Source organism: Haliaeetus albicilla, chromosome 14 (assembly GCF_947461875.1).
Source record: "Haliaeetus albicilla chromosome 14, bHalAlb1.1, whole genome shotgun sequence".
NCBI lineage: Eukaryota > Metazoa > Chordata > Aves > Accipitriformes > Accipitridae > Haliaeetus > Haliaeetus albicilla.
In genome coordinates, this window is record NC_091496.1 from 27,628,593 (window position 1) to 27,649,798 (window position 21,206).

The 21,206-nt window shown below is 40.7% G+C and overlaps 1 protein-coding gene across 7 annotated transcripts in view; it reads right to left on the reverse strand.

The window, feature by feature from the left end:
* MET (MET proto-oncogene, receptor tyrosine kinase) overlaps positions 1-21,206 on the reverse strand; it is a 106,831-nt gene that overhangs the window by 17,133 nt on the left and 68,492 nt on the right. For all 7 annotated transcript variants that reach the window (XM_069802091.1, XM_069802090.1, XM_069802092.1 and 4 more), the window contains 6 exons: positions 19,938-20,098; positions 18,632-18,734; positions 18,283-18,419; positions 15,654-15,818; positions 14,685-14,784; positions 5,744-5,962 (listed from right to left, as the gene is read on the reverse strand). In XM_069802091.1, the coding sequence (XP_069658192.1) occupies positions 5,744-5,962; positions 14,685-14,784; positions 15,654-15,818; positions 18,283-18,419; positions 18,632-18,734; positions 19,938-20,098 (885 nt within the window). The remainder of the gene's footprint in view (positions 1-5,743; positions 5,963-14,684; positions 14,785-15,653; positions 15,819-18,282; positions 18,420-18,631; positions 18,735-19,937; positions 20,099-21,206) is intronic.

The window sequence follows — 21,206 nt, forward strand, 5'->3', positions numbered from 1 at the left end:
GCACTAGAAGGGAGGCATTATGTGACCCTGTTGTTTATACAAAACTGGCATTATATTATCCACAAACTAAAGGCATCTCAAAAATTTTGTTTTGCAAGTGGTTATGGTAGCAGGAGTGAAGCTTTCAAAAAGAACTAATTAATTATAATCACAAAAATGCACAAATCTGTAAAAATCACATTCCACAGACCAGAAAGGAACAAACCCTGGTAAAGATGACAGCACAAAAAGTGCACTCCCTCCTCAGAAAACCTGCTTTCACATCCCAGATTTGGATGAAATATTATTCCTTCTGGTATTGTGATAGTAGTGTCTAAAGGCCAAGTTTGGGATCTTTTGTGCTCAGGACTGCACCAGTATTTAAGAAGCTACCCTACCCCATGTACAGCCCAGCTTAAGATGAAAAAACAGGCATATTAAGCAGGTTTAAAAGGGGAGAAAGGAGGATGGGGAGTAACACTAATACAGGCTATTTATGTGGGCTGGATCTGGGAGGTTTTCATGAGAAGGGAGGAAGGTATCATGGCTGACACTGCTATGAGGCCTCATATACTGGAAAGAAAACAAGAATCCCATTCTGAGGGGCTAAAAAAATCTTACTTTGGCATATGTTTTAGGTCTGCTGCAGAATCAGACTGAGCTCTGGGAAAATTTTAATAAACATACAGGAGAGCCAGTTTAACGTCCTATTTTGACTGGCAAAGCCACACCCCAGGTAAATGCTTTTTAATAGCTGGCCAAAAAAAGTCCATTTTGCACCCATCTTCTGTCTACTTGGAGACATTCTCTTTGGTGTTAATTAAGTAAATATTCAGTGGGCCAGGGAGCATGTGATTGACTGCTTATTGCTTATTAGTATGGAGACTTGCTGCAGATTGTGAGCCATTCATGTCCAAATCTTTCCTTTGAATGATGTACCTCAAAAGACTTGAATTTGAGTTTTCCATCTCCAGGATAAATATATTATCCTGGAGAGTGTGGGTAAGTGGCCTCTTTTCCTTCTACACCAAATCTTAGCATTTTTTTCTCCACCAAAACTGATACTTACCCAAAGGGGAAAAAAAGATCATACTGATGTTTCCTAAGGTAGTCCTTAGCCAGTTATAATGATGATAGTAGCTTTTACTTACTACCATTACGTTACCATTAATATATTATAGTTTCAAATATATTCACTATAATATCTCTGTATTAAGAGTTTCAAAACTCTTTCAGCAGTGGTTTTGCTCTTCTCAGGACCACAGAATTTGCCTATGATTTTAAGAAAAGGAGGAAACTGGCTCTTGTGAGAACTGGGAAACAATATTTCCTATTCTAAAATGCATATTACCCCTTCCTTGCTAAGCAAAGCACCTGTATGCAAGCTAGAGAAGCTCATTACTGGACTGAGTAGTTGCTGCAAACCAATCTGATAGATCAACTACCACACAACTTTAGAGAGAGGGGAGTAATTTGGGTGAAAGTCTAGAAGCAGTAGGAGGACCACAAACCAAGGCATGGAAATTCTGAGATTTGTGTCAGAAGAATTTTTGAGGTTCCTAAGCAGAGCCGGTTGACTTGGGAAGAATGAGGAGTTACTGCAGCTGCAGAGCTTCCACTTCAGCTTGCTCAGAAATACCAGGGTTTCCATATTGCACTCCCTGGGACCAGACATTGAGAGAAACATAATTTCTATGTAATGTGGAAGAAGATTGAAAAATAGAGTGACCTATAAATACAAGAGGAATTCCTTAAGAGTGTCTCATAAAGAATGTGTTGTACTGGCTTAGGAATAGACTAAGTAATTTAGTAAGTCTTGTCCTACTCTGAGTTTTAGGGCAAATGTACCGGAGGAGAGCCAAGATCTCAGAAGTTCTGTGTAACATGAAATGACAATTGTACTACTTATTTTTCTAGTGGAAGATTTGTATTTATAAATACACTTCAGTCACCTAGAGGTCCATTCCTAGGCCTCCTCTGGAAGCATGCAGAGAGTCCCCACACTGGCTTGGTGCATAAGCACAACCCCAGACCAGGCCAGGCCTCTGGGCAGACTGAAGCAGGATGCTGTTTCTTTCCTTATTTATTTGGGTTTTTTTTCACAGCTAGGACACATTGGGCTGTCAGCAGGCCAGCTTGCAGATCTTGGGTCAGTGGCTCCTGCGGGAGGCAGCAAGTAGACTCTGTCCTCTTCAGTAGATTCAGGTCTTTCGTTGTCCCCAACAGTGAAACACCAGAATTTCTCCTGCCCTGAGAGCTTCCCGTGTTGGCGGGAGACAGGAGCACTTCTGAAGTGCTGTCTTCACAGTATGGAAGCAGAGAAGTACCTCAAGCCACTCTGCCATGACCCCTCTGACTGGGGCATGGTGGGCACTGAGAGACTTCAAAGAGCCACATACTTGGCAGAGGAAGACAGCGATGATGTGGGACCTTGAGAGGCTTGGTAGTGTGGAAGACAAAAGGGCTGGCACTGAAGACAAGAAGGGCTGGCATTTGTGGCACACAGTGCCCTGACTGTGTTTTAGATAGAAGACTTAATGTTTTCTTGTGTGTAACATTTTCTTACAAAAACATCTTATGGTCATCAGGGGAAACCAAACAGAACCTTTCAATTGGTACCTACTGTCATTTGATGAAAGCCAAATATGTCACACTAGATTAGTTTGATTGAAAAACTTGTGATAAAACTCCTTCCACCCCTCTGAAACTAATTAAGAAAAAGATAAAAGAACTTTGGTTTGGTAGAACGGACTGTTCACTGAAGCAAGCTGCCATTTAATTTCATGCTGAGCTTGCTTAATTACTGCACAAAATATGACCATGAGGCATGTAAACTTGTGTGTGTATATTTTTGAATGTGGGTATGGGGCAAGAGAAAAGAGTTGCCAATATGGCTTGTAATGATCTTTTGGCTCCCGACTATAATTTCTGAAAGTCGCCTCACTGTTTTGGTAGAAGCATCCCACTATAACTAATTCTATTTAGAGGAAGATGTTAAATTGGTGCTTGTTCATGCTTTGTTCTAGGAGACCAGCTTTCACTAACGTTATTCTCCAGTCGGTTGCCAGGAAATAATCAGGGCATTAGGCTTAGGTAGACATCTGCCTTGGGTGCCATGGCTACAGGTGACATCAATGCTACAAAATTGTGACATTGGTCAGTTGTCAGTGGGACAGTCCTCAGCCAGCCTTTCTCATCTGAATGGCTTCTTCCCAGCAATGAATAGCACTAGGAACTTCTCCTTAAGGGAGAATAAAAGGTTCAAGAGTAAAAGAAAGAAGAGAGTTAAAAAACACCTAATTTTTAACCTCAGTCCCTGGGAAGATTGTGGAGCAAGTCTTCATGGAAGCTTTTCCAGGGAGAGGAAGGACAAGAATGCAATTGGGAACAGCCACCATCAGTTCCTAAGGGAGCATTTTGCCTGAGCGGCCTGATTGCCTTCTACGAGGAGATGACTGCTTCTGTAGATGAAGGGCGAGCACTGGACAACGTTTAGCTTGATTTTAGCAAGGTTTGCAACACAGTCTCTCCTAGCACTGAAAACAAATTGGGATGATAGGGACTGGGTGGATGGACCATAAGGTGGGTGAAAAACTGACTGGCCATCAGCTCAAAGGTTAGAAGTCTAACAAGTGGCATTCTGCAATGGCTGATACTGGGACCAATACTGCTTAAAATCTTTATCAACAACCTGGACAAAGGGACAGGATTCACTGTCCTTGCACTTTCAGATGTCATCAAATTTAGGAAAATTACTAAGATACTGGAGGGCAGGACCACCGCTCAGAGTGACTGTGGCAAGCTGGAGGAGTGGGCCAGCAGGAACCTCATAAATTCAACAGACAGATGCAAAGTCCTGCACCTGGGGTGGAATAACCCCATGCACCAGGACAGGCTAGGGACAGCAGGGTAGCAAGACACTCTGCAGAAAAGGACTTGTGGTCCTCATGGACCACAAGGTGAAATGAGGCAGCAGTGTGCCATTGTAGTGAGGAAGGCTCACCACATACTGCAGCAGCAGCAAAGCCAGTAGATTGAAGGTGATTGTTTTTTCGCTGCTTGGCACTTGTGAGACCACACCTGGAGAACTGTGTCAAATTTTGAACCCCACAGAACAAGAGAGATACTGACAAACTGGATGAAGTACAGCAGAGGGCCACTGAGCTAGGAAGGGAGCTGATGCAGAGGATGCATGATGCAAGGCTAGTGGAGATGGGTTTTTTTAAGCTGTAAAATCTCCATTCTTGGAGATCTTCAAAACTCATCTAGACAAGGCCATAGGCAACCTGATCTAATTTTTAACTTAGCCCTGTTTTGAGCAAGGGGGTTAGACTACGAAGACCTCCAGAGGTTCCTTCCAATCTAAGTTATTCTATGATTCTTCTCAAATTAGTCTTCCTTCCAATTGGTTTATACGCATGACCTGGAAAATACTGGAAAACACTGCTGTCACTGCACAGAGGCACTGAGCCATGCAGCAACTATATATTCCCAGCTGTCCATTGACACACACACCAGAACTCTTTCTAGCATTTCTCCGAAACTGAACAGGACAATTGCTCTGCGTTGAGGAAAAGGTGATTGTACGGCCACAAGTTCCAAGTAGAAAAACCAAACAAAAAAATAAAATCAGACTGATTATTCTTTGCAATTTCCCCAAAACACTGTGTGGAGACAGATCAATATTAAGAGTTTGACTGGAACCCAGCATGGCTGACAGAGGCTCTGAGGTAACTCCCTCTGATTTCCTGCAGCTCAGGAGCTGGCCCACTGGACCATCTTGGGAGTCAAAGACCTCAGGGCTTCAAGATTTCATGACTGTCATAGGGGAAAATAGTTTTGTCTTACAGAACTATGGAAGAGCTACACAAAGAGATGACCCCAGCATTAAGACTGACTCTCTTCTGTAAAGCATTTTTTATAGATTATATTCTATATAAATTACAGATATTCTATATAAATTACTTGTACATAATAATACATTTTCATAAACATCCACTGTAAATTAGAAATACCTGTATTTATACTGTTTCTATTTGATACTCTCAGAAAAGCACTAGATTTCAGGAAATCGGACTCTCACGAAATGGATTTAACTTTCTCCGCAGCACTGTAGTAGAGAGCAGCCTGTGCCTGCAAGGGCCCTGAATTCCTAAGAGATGTTTCTCAGTGCCATGTAGGCTATTCTCAATGCTCTTTTAAAAAGCACTCAGCATCAACTTTGCATTTTTCATGGATCCATAAATATTTAGGCTACAGTGGTGACTGATCCTCATGAGTGACTTTGTGCACAGGCCAGAGTTTCCCGCAGCTCTAGAGAGCCAAAGCCACTAGGCCACTTTCTAAAGGCAACTCCACGTCTTTCATGAGGAAGGACACAAACCCATGTGACAGTAAGAGCCACGACTCACGCACAGACCACACACTTCAGGTTCTGGGCTGTTGGCCATGTTTGATACTGAACTGGTGACGCAACTCATCGCAATCAGAAGCTGATGCAGTGCGGTCCTCCCACGAGGACCAGGAAAGTCCCTCTTTCACCCCACCTGATGCCAACAATGACCCTGGTATATAAATTTGTTTTCAGCTCTACATCTTTTAAGTTGTGACATCTGGGGGCTTGGGTGAACACAGTACCGAACACACTGCTCTTTCTGCCCTTGCTTCCTTGGGGCTTCTGTTATTTCATGAAAATATCTGTTCCACTCTGTGCTGCTGATATGCACTTGCGAATAATTGAAAAACTTATTTAAACATTTCTTACCTTAATTTCCAGAATGTTTTGGTTGCCTCTTGAGATGAACACCGGCTTTTCAAAATGCTTAAATACAGGATTATTTACATAATCAAAATCAAAGTACAAAGAGCTGACACCATCAAAAATAAAGAACACTTTTGTTACAAAGGGTGGTTGGAGATTGAAGGCTTTCAGTGAAGGAGTTGTACAGCAGATTATCTCTGAGCTAGAGCGGTGGCTACATGCCTATAAGAAAGAAAGAAAAGAGGTAATTGCAGTAAGTACGTGCATAGGAAGTCACTGATGACCGTTACTGTTCTCTAACAATATGCGTATATTGAAAAAATAAACACCAGGGGTCTTGTTCTTCTTTAACCAAAGCAAAATCTTGATCACTGCTACACAGCGTTTATTTAGAGCTGGGAGAAAAGTATAAAAGCTTCATGTCAATGGTGTTTGCACTCTTGTTGAGGAAATGTTCAAGTAAACAAGCTTCCTGGCCTGATTGTTCACAGCACTTTTAAAGTAAATATTTTGCAGATAATTAATGGAAAATTATTTCCAAAGCCAAGGACCATTAGGAGGCTAGCCTGATGTACTGAGCAGCCACAATTCAACTTACCCAGCCTATATCAGAGTGACTGCCACATGGGTTTTTCTTCCTTTTTTACTACCAAAGCAATAGCAAGGGACCAGAGGAGAAGGTAAAGACAGGGCCAGTGAATCTGACTGAAATAGCGGAAAACAGAAGTAAAACACCATTTACCCACAGCATAGCTAAATTGCTATGGTTCCAGAAAGGCGCTACAGACTCTGTGAGAAAGTGCTTTAAAGCCAAAGCCCCTGTGGGATTCTGGGCCACGAAAGCTCAGCAAAGTGTATCTTCTTTCTAAAAACTTATGCGTAAGGCCCCGGACATGCAGCATTTGGTGCTTTAGTTATGCAGGTGTCATGCAAGTCCCTCCTGGGAGTGTTGACTGGGGGACATGCTTCACGTTGTCTCTCGGATCAGTGTGGATGAGATGTTTGCCCCTCACTGCAGCGCGGGAGCTGCCTGACAACAGGCATGAAGCCACGCTTGCCCCTCACTCCGCCGTTATTCCTCGTGAGGTCCTGCTCCGGAGGTGCCTCCTGGGGGAAAGCTGCTGGTGCACCCCACGCTCCAGAAGACCTGCCAGAGCACGGTTTGTGCCGTGGGGGTGTGATCCAGTGTGAAATGTCTGGCCCGGGTGCTTCCCTCTACCCCATACTGCCTTGACACAGGACTTGTGAGACAGACGGGACGGACCCAGGTACTTCCTAAAAGGACTGCTGTGTTGCAAGCAAGGACAGAGGGGATCTGCAGGCAGCCTGATCTGAAGCTGAGTTTAGGCAGTTTGCAGGGATAATATGAATCCTTGCAGATGGGATTCATCCAGCCTGCATCCAGACACCTGCACTGGAGTTAGTTGTCTGAACTGCCTTTATAGTCAACAGAGGGAAACAGGCTCACCTAGAGTGGGATTCATCTGATCCATTTTAGACAACAGCTTTAATTAGATTAACGGTGCTCTAGAAGGGTCAACTCGTCTTTCTTGACTGTGAAGGTTTCTACATGACTAATTTGATTATAATGTCAACAGCACATCTACAAGCGTCGATGGGAGGCACGGTGGGTGCTGGGCAGCATCACGCAAGCTGCAGAGCGGTTTGTGATTGTACCGTGTACTTCCTTCTCTGTGCCTCCCTTTCACGCTGCCTACCGTGGATATGGTTGAAGGAATTCTGGCACAAACAGAGTTGCTTCAGCTCCACACAAGTATTTCTCTTCCAACTGTATAAACCTCCTGTAAGTAGTTCCGTGTACACTGTGCCCTGACAGCAGAGATTACTTTTTTTTTTTTTTTTTTTAAATATAAATAGAGTGGCTGACATCTGCCCCGGTGAGAATGGGGCTTAGCTCCTAGTCATCATAAATCTTACGTTTATTCTACCAGCAATTTCCCTGGAAAACCCAACAGTGCTGTTGAATACCTTTGCGCATCTAGAGAAGGCCAAAAAATATATATTTTTCTGTTTTGTTTTTCAAATTAAATTGGTTCTCATTATAAAAAGCTGCCTGAAGGAGCTGTGAAATTAGTTTACATTTGTCTCTAATATGCTAAATCAATGCAATGTAATTTTGGTGTTTCAATTCAGTAACATAACCGTTCAAGCTATATCAGTTATATACTCACATTAGCTTGAAAAGTGGGATTAAATTATCTACAAATCAGCACTTTTAGTTATCACCACAGCAATTCATGTTTCTGGGCATAATACTGTGAAATCTTGAATCTGCTGAGGGAAACATTTTCAAGGCTCTGAAACTGAGCACTAGAGTTTTAGAGCTTTACTACAAGGGTTACCTGTCTGTGAGCTGAGAGTTCGGCACTCAGTTAAATGGTGTAGCTCTCAGTGATGTTAATGGGACTTGCACCCATGTAACTAACAGCCCGTTTAGATTCCCAGCACAAATTCAGAAATATTTGTGCACCCCCCATGACAACAAGGTAATCTGTGGGACACAAGACAAAGCAGAATTTCGTTCCATTTGCCTACAGTATTAGACTGTTCTTCCTCTTTTGAATACCTTGTTATACACCATTGACTATATCTCAGGCTTTGTTATATCACAGGGATCTAGAAATTCATTGGAATCAGTATGGTAATAATAAGATGCATCATTAGTATAATGGATGGTCAAGCCATACTTTTCCATTATATATGAATATTTGTAAAGATATCTATCATATTGTGTCGATTCTAAAAAGGGATTACTAAAATATATATAATTATAAACCCAAATATGTCCCAGGTAATCATTATATTTTTGATTAATGTAAATTCATTAGACTTTTTATCTACTGTAGAGTAGTGATGTCCCTTAAATGAATAGCAGTGGTATTCATAACTTTGTTTGTGGCTATCTATTAGAATCAGATACTTTACTTTATCAGGCTGGTCTCTGAAGAGGAAGCTTTCAGAAAATGATAAAAATCTAATAATACTCTTTGGAGGGGATGCAATGTGACTGATTGGTAAGGTCAAGAAAAATCTTATTTGCAATGCCCTTATTGGTACATGATTTGACATGACATTTTTACCTTGAAATTGGTTTTAGCAATTGAAGAATATGACGGTTTAGTTTTCAAGAAATATTGGATTGACGATCTATAAGAAAAAAACCCCCTAATTCAATCTATTGCCTTCTCAGTTAAGATACTGCCTATCACCCAGCACCTTTAACTTTTATTTAATTAGGCTTTAAAGTACATTCACTTTAAAAGCTAAGCCTACATTCTTCTTGTGACTATAATCTACATCTGAAGACAATAAGGAAGAAAAGATGTAAAAATTATGGACCATTTCACAAGCATAAGTAAATACTAAACCCCAAAGGGAATAATAATCCATTGCACAATGTATATGACTCATCACTTAAAGGTATGTATTCTTGTTTCATTTGTAAAATATGACCCTTGAGGCAATTAATTCAAACCTGACCTACAGAATCTGAACTTCAGTGCCCAATTCAATTTTTTTCATCTGATAGAACAACAGGAAAAGTATGAGGGAGGATCTCTGAGCTCCAGAGGTCTCCCAGCAGCTGACCCAGATAAGAGAGGGGCAGTTGGATGTGTGTTACAGGATCTGTAGCAGTCAGAAGGGAGAAAAGGGCCAATTTGTCCTTTCATAAAAAGTAAACTTTTGGAGTTCCAGTGAGGAATGAAAGACGAATGAGGTTAAATACAGACCGGGAGACTCTCCAACTGTCTTTGCCAAAGGATGATTTCTCAACAGAAAGAGATGAGAATTCAGGTCTGACTTGAGGAAAGCCCATTCAGAAAGCTTTTCTGTGTAGGTGAGAAACTGAGCAGTGACACTCAAGCAGGGTATCTTGAAGATTTTTCAGAGAACTGGTTGGCTTTTGCTGCCATTTCAGGTAGCACAATGAATGGCCTAATGGATCAGTAGCACCTTTATTCTAGTTGTCTTCTTGGATGAAGGCATGGGAGATGATACTTCCAGTCTATCAGATCATTAGACCAGAAGGTAGAGTAAAACCTCTCTTGCTCCTGGGTCTGAGAACCAGCCCTTCAGACACTACGACCAATACTGACTGGTAGTCTAAATTCCTCCCTGGGCTTGGGATGGTCAATGTACCTGCTAGCACCACATCCCCGGCACCCTGGTGATTTCACAGTGTGGGCTTTTCCCTGACACCCCCTGCTGCACTTTTTCCTTGGCAGGAGATGTGCATGAGATCCAGATTCGGCACAGAAAGAAAGGCCAGTGGTTCCCCTTCGTGAGGGAAACTCTTTGCTGGGATTCTGTGGCAGCTTTATGCCACAGAGTCAACACCGACAGAGGATCCAGCCCTGCGTATCTTTGGATAGGTAGTCAGGAATATCTTCAGTAATCACACGCTTGCCATCCACAGTTTCCAAGGAATTTATACTATCATTATTTAATAATTCTAAGGTAGACACTTGCAGGTGAATTCTAGGCATTTTGATGAGTATTATAAGTATGGACTGTTTGTGGACTTGTAAACACCGAAGAAACTCTAGGGTATTTTAAAATTCTCCTGTAATACAGAAGGAAAGGGTAGGGAGCAATTAAGAAATGCTAAAGATCATTCAACAGACTACTTACTGAAGAAATAATTAAAAGTCTGTGGAAAGAGATGATCTTGCGTAGCTACAAGGTCAGTTGTTGAAGATCATGCATTAAAAGGTGCTTCTCCCTAATTTTGCAACCTTGCATATCTTGGGACATTCATGGTTAGAAGAGATTAAGCAGTGGGAATATATATCCAAATTAGTTAATGGATGGAATATTAAAAATGTTACAGCAAACAAAGCCCAAATGACCACTTGTTCACTATTGGGGAATCAATGCGAAGTACAGTCTTTAAAAGAGAAAATATTGGCCTCAAGTGCTTCAAAAGCAGAAGAATCATCTAGCAAAACTTATAGCAGAGGTTAGAAGACACTTATTTTGTAAACAGGCTCCTGATCAAACACCATTCCAAACTGTGCAAAGCTTTTTTACAGGCACAATGCAACGTGAAAAGAAGGAATGAGCTGCTTCCCTCCTTGTGCACCTCACATAGGAACTGGATGTGTGAGCAGAAGTGAGAGGGTTTGTGTATCCTTATGCATTACCTAGAGCTGTTGGGAGTTTCTAAAGTGCCTAAATTCATATTTTTTGTTCCTAGTCAGAACAAATGGTCAAACAACCTCATGAAATAGAAATTAAAAAGAAACACATTGCAAGCATTGAAACATATGGTTCAATAACTCTAGAACATTTTTTTCACTCATTGAAATACCAAACTTGAAGAAGGCAAAGTGTATTATTTTGATAGTGTTAACATAGATTGTAATATAAACACAACTACTGTGAACACAGTATTGAATAATTTTATGGAAATTTAAATAAATATGAAATGAAAATGATAAAGTTGAAGGAAGGCATCTTTGCCTTATAGAAGAAGATGTTTCAGAAATACTGAACTTCAAACATGAAAGCTGAAAAGCTCAACTTAAATGTTTCTGCTATAGGGGGCTGGCATATTGCCCTCAAAACTTTTCAGTCTCAGTGAAACTGCATTTCTTATGGGGAGTTGTTCCAGAAAAGCTCTTTCACCAGTTGTACCGCCTATCTTTTCCACCGGGATGGAAAGAAAGAGGCAGAGAAGAGCAAACGCCCCAAAGGGTGTCAGCTGGCTCTGCTCCCTGAGGCTTTGGGATCCTGAGCATGCCCGACAGCTCCTGCTGCTTACAGAAGTGACCCTCCACTCGCACTGTGACTCCAGCAGGGCTCTAGGCCACAGTTAAGCCTGAGGGAGTGAATTAAGGGCCTGGGGACAGATAGCTGACAGGAAAAGGTGAGACCTCTTTTGAATCGGGCACCACCAGTTTTAGGCAAATGGGAGAGGGCCTGGGAGGTGGCAGAAAGAATGAGCAGAGCTCTAGGAAACAACACTTACCAGGAGAATTTGGAGCGGTTTGGTTTGTTTTAACTGGAAAAGAGAAAGGCTGAATCATAATGTAGTGCAAATATGTAAAATTAGCAGGAGAGACTGGTAACCTGTTGTTTGTGTCCACTGAGGGTTAAACAAGAAGATAGCAAATTAGCAGCTAGGATTTGGGTTAATTATTAGAAAGAAGTCTTTCCAAACCACTAGGTAAGCAGGTAGAGCAGCCCTCTCCAAAGCTTGTTTAAGCAAGGTTGTGAAATTTCTTTCACAAGGAGCTTTAATAACAGCCTAGACAAATATCCGTCAGGCAGTGGTCTGGGTACATTTGCTCCTGCCACAGGGAAGCGGGCCAGGGTAGGCCTTTGTGGTCCCTCCCAGCTGTACTTTCCTTTGATGCTTTGGGATGTGTTTCACTGCTGGCTTTGGTTTTCCCAAGAGCCAGAGTTTCTGAATGCTGACAAAAGCAGCTTCTTGGAGGAGGCTGGTGAGAGAAAGCTGAAAAGAAAAAGGGCTTAAATAACAATTTAAAAAATGACTCAGTTAGCTCTCCTCTTCCAAACTAAGGAAGCAAAAAGATATATAACCTCAGCTATAGGACTTCTTAATCATTTTGGTTTGTATTGTACTGTTTGTCTGGGTTTGGTCTACTCAGGACCACAACATGTTTTCTCCTTTATAAATGGGATAGCTGGTCATTGCAGTGCTCTGGATCCCTGCTGGAAATAGTTCCTCATCGTTGTTTATTTTTGTAATGACTGGGTGAAAGTTTGGTTTTTTGGCATATCGCTCATGTATAGGGCCCAGAATCTCCAGTGTAGGATGGGCAGGCTGCAGCCATGGGCATCCTCTGCCAGCAATTTCCTCAGTTACACTGTGCAATCTTGTTTTGCCACTTATAAATCTTTGCCTCTCCCTGAGAACTAATATCCTTCCTTGAGAAATAAGCTCCAGGTAAAGACTAGCAGCAGAATAAATGGCAAGCAGAGCTGAGCCGCCACAGAAGCAGGGAAAGCCACTGAGTGCCAGAAGCCTTTCATTTCAGTAGAGCAAAATATATTGCGTGGGCAGTGTCAAAGTATAAAACACTCTGGATTATAATCTATTTGAGGTTATATTCCACTCTTTGTGCAGGGAGAATGAACTTGTGTACAGCTGCTTTTACACTGGGGCAGATTCTTAGAGATCAGCAGTGGTAGGGGACAGATATCTTTATGGAAAAGGAGGGTCAGACCTGCCTCTTCTGTGTGTTGGCAAATATCACATGTGCTGCAACATATGAAAAGATAAAGAATAAGGGAGATGATTCTGACTGTATATGTCCATGTCTTTTTTAATAGGAGGTTAAAAGGCAGGATGGCAGCAAACAACTGCTCAAAGGAAAGGTTGCTCCCCAATATTTGGGGGAAAGAGTAAACTCTACAGTGTTCATTGCCTGGAGTTGCCATTCACTTTTGGACAGTCGATTTAGTTCTTTAAAACTTCAGATCCTTTCAAATCTGTTCAAATTCTGAGGAAGTCCCAAATATTTGACAAGAAAGGTATGCAGAATCAGGGCCTGAAGAGAAGCAATTTTGCATATTCTCACAGGGGAACAGAGAAAGCAAGTGAATGATCTTTACTTCAAAAGAAACACTGCTCAAATCCACACAAAGGAAAATCTAAAGAGCTGATTTCAGCAATGATCTTTTCTTTGGAACTCTTTTGTACTTCGAAATAATCACGCCCACATTACTCAAAACCTAATAAATTTTGAGTTTGGTTGATTTCACTGAAATGTTTTGCTTTCCAACTCATGGGTAAAGTGTCTTTTTGATAACATTGAACACCGTGTTTCATTGCAGGGGCACTGATTTTCAGATTAATACCTGAACCCATTAAATTACAAGCCACGATTACATCCAGCTGAAATTCAGGTCCCGACACTCATAATACTATACAAATTAGGAGCATGAAGAATATTATGACCTTGAAGCTATAAAAGACTGCAAATTTGCAGACATACTGTTTAAAATGCCTTGAGCAAACCTAGGCCTAATACTTAGAATTCAATACAGGAAATACTGTATGATGATCATTAGGAATAAAATGAGAATATGAGCAGTAACGGAGCATGTCATAAAGAGTGTAGCTCAATTTAGCCTCAGTTAGGCTAAACAGACCTTACAGGATACAAAAATGTTGGAGGTGCAAGACAAATGTGTAGGCAAAAGCTTACAGGAAACAGTTCCACTACAACTAGCCAATAAATGTCATCTTTGCCTTACAAAAACTAAAGTAGATCACATGGTCATATCTGTACACCTTATTTAGATTTAGACACTGTGTGTTATCAACTCAGGTAACAAAAGAAGGCTCAGATCCTTGACTGACCCTTTGTTCATGCAGAGGTACCCAACTGCAAAAGTCCAAACCTCTCTTAAAACTTAGTTGCTGAACTTCGACAAGTTAGGAAAGATTTACCCTAATAGGTAATTTGGCAATCAGAAATTCTTCAAAATAATACTTACTTTTGATTTTACATATTTACTTTTCCTCTTTCTTTGACACTTGTTCCATTTTCATTTATATCCACAGTCATCATTTGAATATATTTCCTACCTATCGCAGTAGCACTTGAATTTGACATGTGATCTGACATACCTGTATTGCATTGTTCTGCATTTAGTCACTGAATTTGCATTGTTAAATTGCAATATAAAAATCTTGTTATCAGATACTGTAAAAGCCTTATTTCTTTTGAAGACCTTCCTTGGAAACTGTTGTTCTACCCCAGGTTTAATTTCAAATTTGTTGTTGAGTTTTGCCCATGTAGTGGAAACAGTCTGTGCAGAAAACGCCAAAATGTTGGTGGAAGCCCTGAAGTTTCAAGGCAAAAATCAAAGTATTTTGACTGAAAATTCTGTGCCATTCACCACACGAAGTTGTCAAGATAACAGATTGTCTTCTCCAAGACTGACTCACCACAGAGAAGTTCATTCCCAGTTTAGGTACAGTAATCACCATCTGAGGAAAGCACACTGAGTTCAAGTTGATTCCCTGAGCTGTGATTGTACTTCCACCACTAGGAAAAATTGGAGGAAAAAAAAAAAAAGAAAAGAAGATGGGTAGGATTATGATACATCTGCTACGATAATCTTAATTACAAAGTATATTTTAGAGTAAGTGACAACATAAAACCAGAATTAGGGATATATGGGGTGAATGCAAATACATAGCTCTGAGCAGTGAGATTATTCTTCTGGGAAACAAATTTTACACTTGCTATAACAATTAAACAAATACAGGAAAAAAGAATTAATTTAAAAAATATGGTATGCCAGGATATAAAACAAATATGTACATTTTAAAAGAGGCTGTATACCTGTACTTAGCATTTGCTAACTCAATTTATTGCTTTCAGTGGTGCTGAAAAAGGTGTCTTTTTTACTGCTGACATTTTTTTGGCAAAGGCAGATGGCTTGGATTAGAGCTACTGAGACCATAAATGTGTCACTTAAAAACACACACATACTACCGTACATATATATTCATAATATTTATGTAGCACTGGATTTAGACTATTTTAAAATCCATTTGCTCTCCTGAGTACTGCTGACTTGTCACATTAAATGATTTTTCTCACTAATCAGTGTAATGTCCAGATGCAGTATAGGAGACACACTTAGCTGTACAGTAGGTATCTCAGCAGGACATCACAGGTACGCTCAGCAGCAGCTAGGAGTTAAATCACATAAAGAAAAGAGGTGCCCTTCCCCCTTCTCTTTCACCTCTGAAAGGAAATATCTGCCCTCTGCAACTGCACCATAATAGAAGCAATTGGCATGGCAGATAGAGATAAAAATGCAATTTCTTTTGATAGATTGCTGCACAGCATAGCCATTCTTCTTTCATTCATTACTTTTCTTATTTCTATAAGAAACTTTTACTTACCTAAGAAAAGATTTGGCTGGATGAATTTTTAAAACAACAGGGTCTTCTCTGTACGTGAAATGACCGCTCGCATCTCGAATAGCTTCGTCAATTCCCACCCTCACACGGTATTCCTGGGGAATTCGTTGTGCTGGAGTGTAGCACTCCGCAGTGCTCACTGATACTCTGGAAGAACAGAAAAATGCTTTCTTGTCAGCGTTATGAAACATGTACTTGGTTTAAAACACTGTCCTCTAGTGAGCCCCAACCCTCCTAAGGATCTGCTTGTAAAAAAAAGTCATTAATTCCCATGCTGGATGACCATATTGGAACAAATAAGCATGGTGTGAGGTAGAAACAGCAACACCACTGCTTAGGCTCAAGATTCATCTTAATTTGATTGACTTGCAGCTTGCCTGCTGGAAGGTGTTTCCCCAGTGCTGGCGACAGCCACATCAACCCCTGAACCCTGCCAAGGCATCTTCCAGCCTGGAAAACAACAGCAGGCTCCAGGTTTAAGGAGAATGGCTTGTTCTGCTGTAACCAAGGGATAGCATCTTTCTCTTTCCAATCCACAGGATTTACCCTGTGTTAAAAACCTCAAGAAAAGGTGCTGGTGTCAGAGATGTCCTGCCCTGGGGGCACCTGCTGACTGCAGGCACATCTGAGGGGCAGGCAGAAGGCAAGGAGAAGGGAGGAGAAGGTGAAAATTCAGGAAGAGCTGGCTGAATTCAGCACAGCAGCAGAGTCTCTGGGTTATTCACTTTTCCCTTGCTCTCTCATGCTTGGCCCTGGAAGTCCTCTTCCTACACTGAGCTCAGCAGGTGAGTGGGCAGCAGAGAGGGGGAAGGATCCTGAAGCTTGAAGCACATGAAGTATGGCAGCAGGGACCAGGGCACATCAGAGGCAAGGGTAACAACTGATTGGAGAAGCAAATGTAACTACCAGCTGGTTTCAGTAATTTGGGCCCAACCACATCCAGGAGCCCTCCAGGTGAGGCCATTCTCAAAGGCTGTGAGAGATTGTCTCCAAATTAGACAAAAGGGGCATTTGCTGCCAATTCTGAAGCTTTCCAGGAAGGTGGTGTTCACTGTGTGCTGTAGGGGTTAGTGATTTGTTCCTATGTATCTGGAAACTTTTAACCATCTTTTAAAAGAAAAAATAAACCCTTGATCTAGCTGCCCTCAGAACTGGGCAAAGCTGCCAGTTTAGGCAGAGAAATTCCTGCCCTGAGAAACTGGTTAAGACCTGTGTAGAAGTCTCCAGATGACTTGGCTGGTGAGAAAGAGGGGTGCTGGGGCTGCTTACTGGATAAGCCCCAACTACAGGTCGATAACACAAGGTCCACCTGACCAAAGCAGATGTCTGCCTCTGAGCTGACTGTCATCTTACCCCCACAGTAGATGTCTCAAATGGATCAGATGAATCATTCCCAAAAGGTTTATATATTTGTCCATTAGTTGACCAGCTGAGATGATGACATCAGTAAATCCCACCCTAAACTATTAAGTAGCCACTGAACAGAAGTGCTGAAGATCTTGGTAGTGATTAAATATCAGACCTGAATACCTAAATCCCTTTCTTGATTTAGTCAGACTTAGCTGATTTGATCAAAAGCATACAATACATCATTTAGCAGCAAAGAATAAAATTTAGCTGTCCTGACTCTGAGTCTGACATTAACTAATAGGCTACCGCTTCCCCACGTTCTCTGCAAGTGTGATGTTTCACCACTACGACTTTCCATAATCATTAGGAGAGATTCAAAATTCAGAGGAATTGTGGGACATCCTGTTCCTGGAACACAGTGGGGCCAGATTCTGCCCTTGGCCGCAGAGATGACAATTCTGGAGCCACCCTGCTGTATCTGAAAACAGGACCAAGCAGGATTTGCGCCATGGTATAATGGCTACAAATTCAGAATGCTTGTCTGCCCATGGCAGAGAATCCATGCTTGGTATTTAACATTTATATTAAGCTGGGATTCAAGGCATTTCCACACAGAGTGTGTCAAAGATTCTGGACCGAGGTCCTACTGGATCCAGTACAGAGCCACAAGAAATTCTGTCTCAATCCACAAAACATTTTTATATATACCAGGAAAAGTCCCAAACTGATGCTGCCTCTGGTTTGGAGGCTGTTCACTGATAGTAGTGCAGAAATAGCTGCTCTTCTGCATGGGATACACATTCCCACACTGGTCAGGTTTCCACCAAACGAACCAGTAGGAAATGGTAACCCACACCCACTGGACACTCACTGGGAGCTGCTGGATGAACAGCAGCTCTTGATAATACAAGAGAGAGAGGGCTGAATGTGTGGGAGTCGGGGTGACAGAAATGATGGGAAATGGGCAGTTTCTAGTCCATTAGGTGCTGATTTGCTACTTCTCTATGCAACCTTTTAGTGAGGTTAATGAAGGCATTACAGAATAAACAAGTCTTCTCAGGAACTGTAGTCCCTTCTAGGAAACTTTCAGACATCCTAAATTGAGGATGTAATCCAGAACTGCACGCTTATTGCAGTATCAATTCTCCAATATGTAACATGAGGAGAGGAAAGCAATGCACGCGTGCGTTTTTTTTACCCCAAGACATTTTAATCAAGCCTTTTCAATATTAAAGGCATCACTTTTTAGTAAGTACATTACCTTTTCAAGGTGCATGGTTTCTCACCAACAAAAATACTTCTGGATTTTCCACTGTTTAGGTATTTTCCAGCTACAGTTAGCAATGTTCCTCCAGATTTGGGGCCATAGGTGGGAGAGATACTTGTTATTACAGGATTCTGAGGTGGGGTAAGAATAAGAACAGTGGATTGTTAAATTATTTTCAAAATGTGAAGAGGAAAATCTTAAAACATTTATTACCATTTCCATGATGTAATAATAAAGCAAAGAGTAATATAGAATTACCATACTGGATTGGACTCATGAGGAGTCTCCTTCCAGTTAATATTGAAGTTAATTTTGACAATAAAGTTTTAATCATAGTGCTTACCACGTACGAAAATGTATTGAATAGTGTTTTGCCATGCCCAACAGAAACACTACTGGATATATTAAAACTTGGATTTTTTGCAGCAGGAACTGTGCATTCCAGCCTTTGGAAAACAAGGAAAAAGATGGGATTACATTTTTTTTCTGGCTTGATTTTTTATATTAAAATAGAACGACTTCAAACTCATAATAATGGAGGATCCATACTAAACAAATCATCAATCTATGCGTGTCAGGGACATTTCAGAAATAACAGCTAGAAGAACTGTGGTCATCTTCTTTAACACTAAATACAAACACTGTGGTGTTTATACTTGGCCAGAGAAAATAATTTTAGTATATCAAATACATTTCAGAAAAAAAGGAGTATGCTAGAGAAAACAAATACCTCCCATTCAATGGCTGAGTTGTTTTTTGGAATTTTCATTTAGTGCCAAATTTTGGCAGACAACAGGATTAGAAAAAAATGCATCATATACACAAATTTGTTGTATAAATTTAAATATTACCAAAAATTAAATTTGAACTTTTGTGCCAGCATGTGTCAACGTATTACATTACATTTACACAGTCTCATATATGAGCTAGTCTCCTTAAATCATTTTGTTTGCATTAGGACTGTTCAGAATAGCAGTTAGGAGAGTGCTCAATACTTCTGGAGGGTGACCTTTTTGCTGCTATATATATGAATAGGGAAGCCATGCCATGATTTGCACATTGCTTTGGTAGTAGATAGTCATATGCATTGAACTGAGAGAGGATATTCATTGAACTTCTTATTTCTTCAAGATGACAACCAGAATAACCTCTGCCTTAAAGTTAAGCCATTATCCCACTGTCTCAAATACTTATTTCTGAGGAGGAGGAGGAGGAGAGGTGCAGCTGAGGGTCATAATCCTCTGGATGACAAAATACCTGCATCTTCTCGCACTTCTCTCCAGCAGCTTCACAGATCAGGAAGACGGAGGTGACATAACTGAGCCTGGCAGGATCCTGGTGAAAGGAACCTGTCCCCTTTTCAAACCTTTGAATAGTTTCGATCTTGCCAGCTCCCACAGATGTTGAACAGCATTTCTCAGACAAACCAGAAAAAGCTGCTGCAGGAGCTATCAGCATTAACTAGATTTATTTGATCTCCTTTTCAAGCACTTTTTTCTTGGGGAGCTTATCAAACCAAGGGATTGTTTCCTATTTGAAATTTCAGAATTGGAGATGACACTTATAGAGTGAATGTTTATACCGTAAAAAAATCCATACCACATAAAGAACATCTGTATAAAAGGAAATTCTTATTTTAGGTTTCTTACTTGTTTTTGTTGCTAGATTTTGCTTCCAGAGCACAAATTTGTCCTCCGATATGGATTACTGTATTTTTTAATTCAAATCTACTATTTTTGCTGAATCCAAAGTCCCATCCACACAGTGTCAGTTTTGTCCCGCCCTCTAAGGGAGCACTGCTCGGGAGAATCTGTTAAAAAAATACTGTGTTAGTTACATCAGGTTTCTTGAACTTCAAATGGAGTTAAAGAATGTGCAAAGGAATAATTTTAGAAAAGCATTTCTTCTGGTAGACTATGTTCTACCATTCATCCTAATTGTTCTTCACCTTCCATTTGTCACATTATGAGCTTTCTCTGACAGTAGCAATAAATAACAAAACCTATACTAGAAAGCTTTGAGGGATAGTGTTTAGGGGCACTGAACAAGCTGTGCATTGTAACAGTCTTTTAAATCCTGCCGTTCTTGTCTTTCACATCTTATTTCTGGCATGTTAAACATACAATGTACTTATTTTGTTAGAAGCTGAATGCTGAACACAAAAGAGCCCCCAAATGACCATTTTTTGTCAGCTTGATGAAAGTCAGGTTCAGAGTGAAGTAGCTTCAAAGACACCATAATCTGATATTGCATTGGCTGTGATAAAGTTAACGTGACTTCTGCTATTCTTTCCTTAAATCTTTTACATTTGGTCACCTCTAATTCCGAGTTAAAAATAAACTACCCCTCAGAAACACAGAGACAATCTACAAAGGAAATGCTTTTTTTTCTGTATATTGTAAATTGTCCTGTAAAATATAACAATGGTGGGAAAAATGTAGGAACACTATAGAAGTCTTACAAAACTCAGTAAAAGTACTGGTCAGTACTGCCTGTAAAAAAAAAAAAAAAAAAAAAAAGACATTGGTTCAGGGTTTATGGGGACTTTTAACAATACTGCATAATTTTGCAGACTTACCAGTACCACTGGACAAACAACAAAGAATGAAAGACTAAATTTATGCTTGCGGTCATAATGCCTAAATGTCTTAGACTTAATGCTTTAGTGATACTAATTTTGCCCCTAAAATGCAACACAGCTGTGCCTTTCAAAGGACCCGACTTAATTTTCAAGCTGAAAGGAAAGTGTTTGAGAGATGCTTGGCTATTATTTCATCTGGAAATCCAGTAAGACAGCGCATTTCTTTTCAACTCTCTTGTAGCTATACTTCAAGACTCTCACAAATGAACTATTGTAGATAGAAAGGCAGCTGAAGAATACTTCAAAAGAATTATACCATATATTCTATATGGGTAAA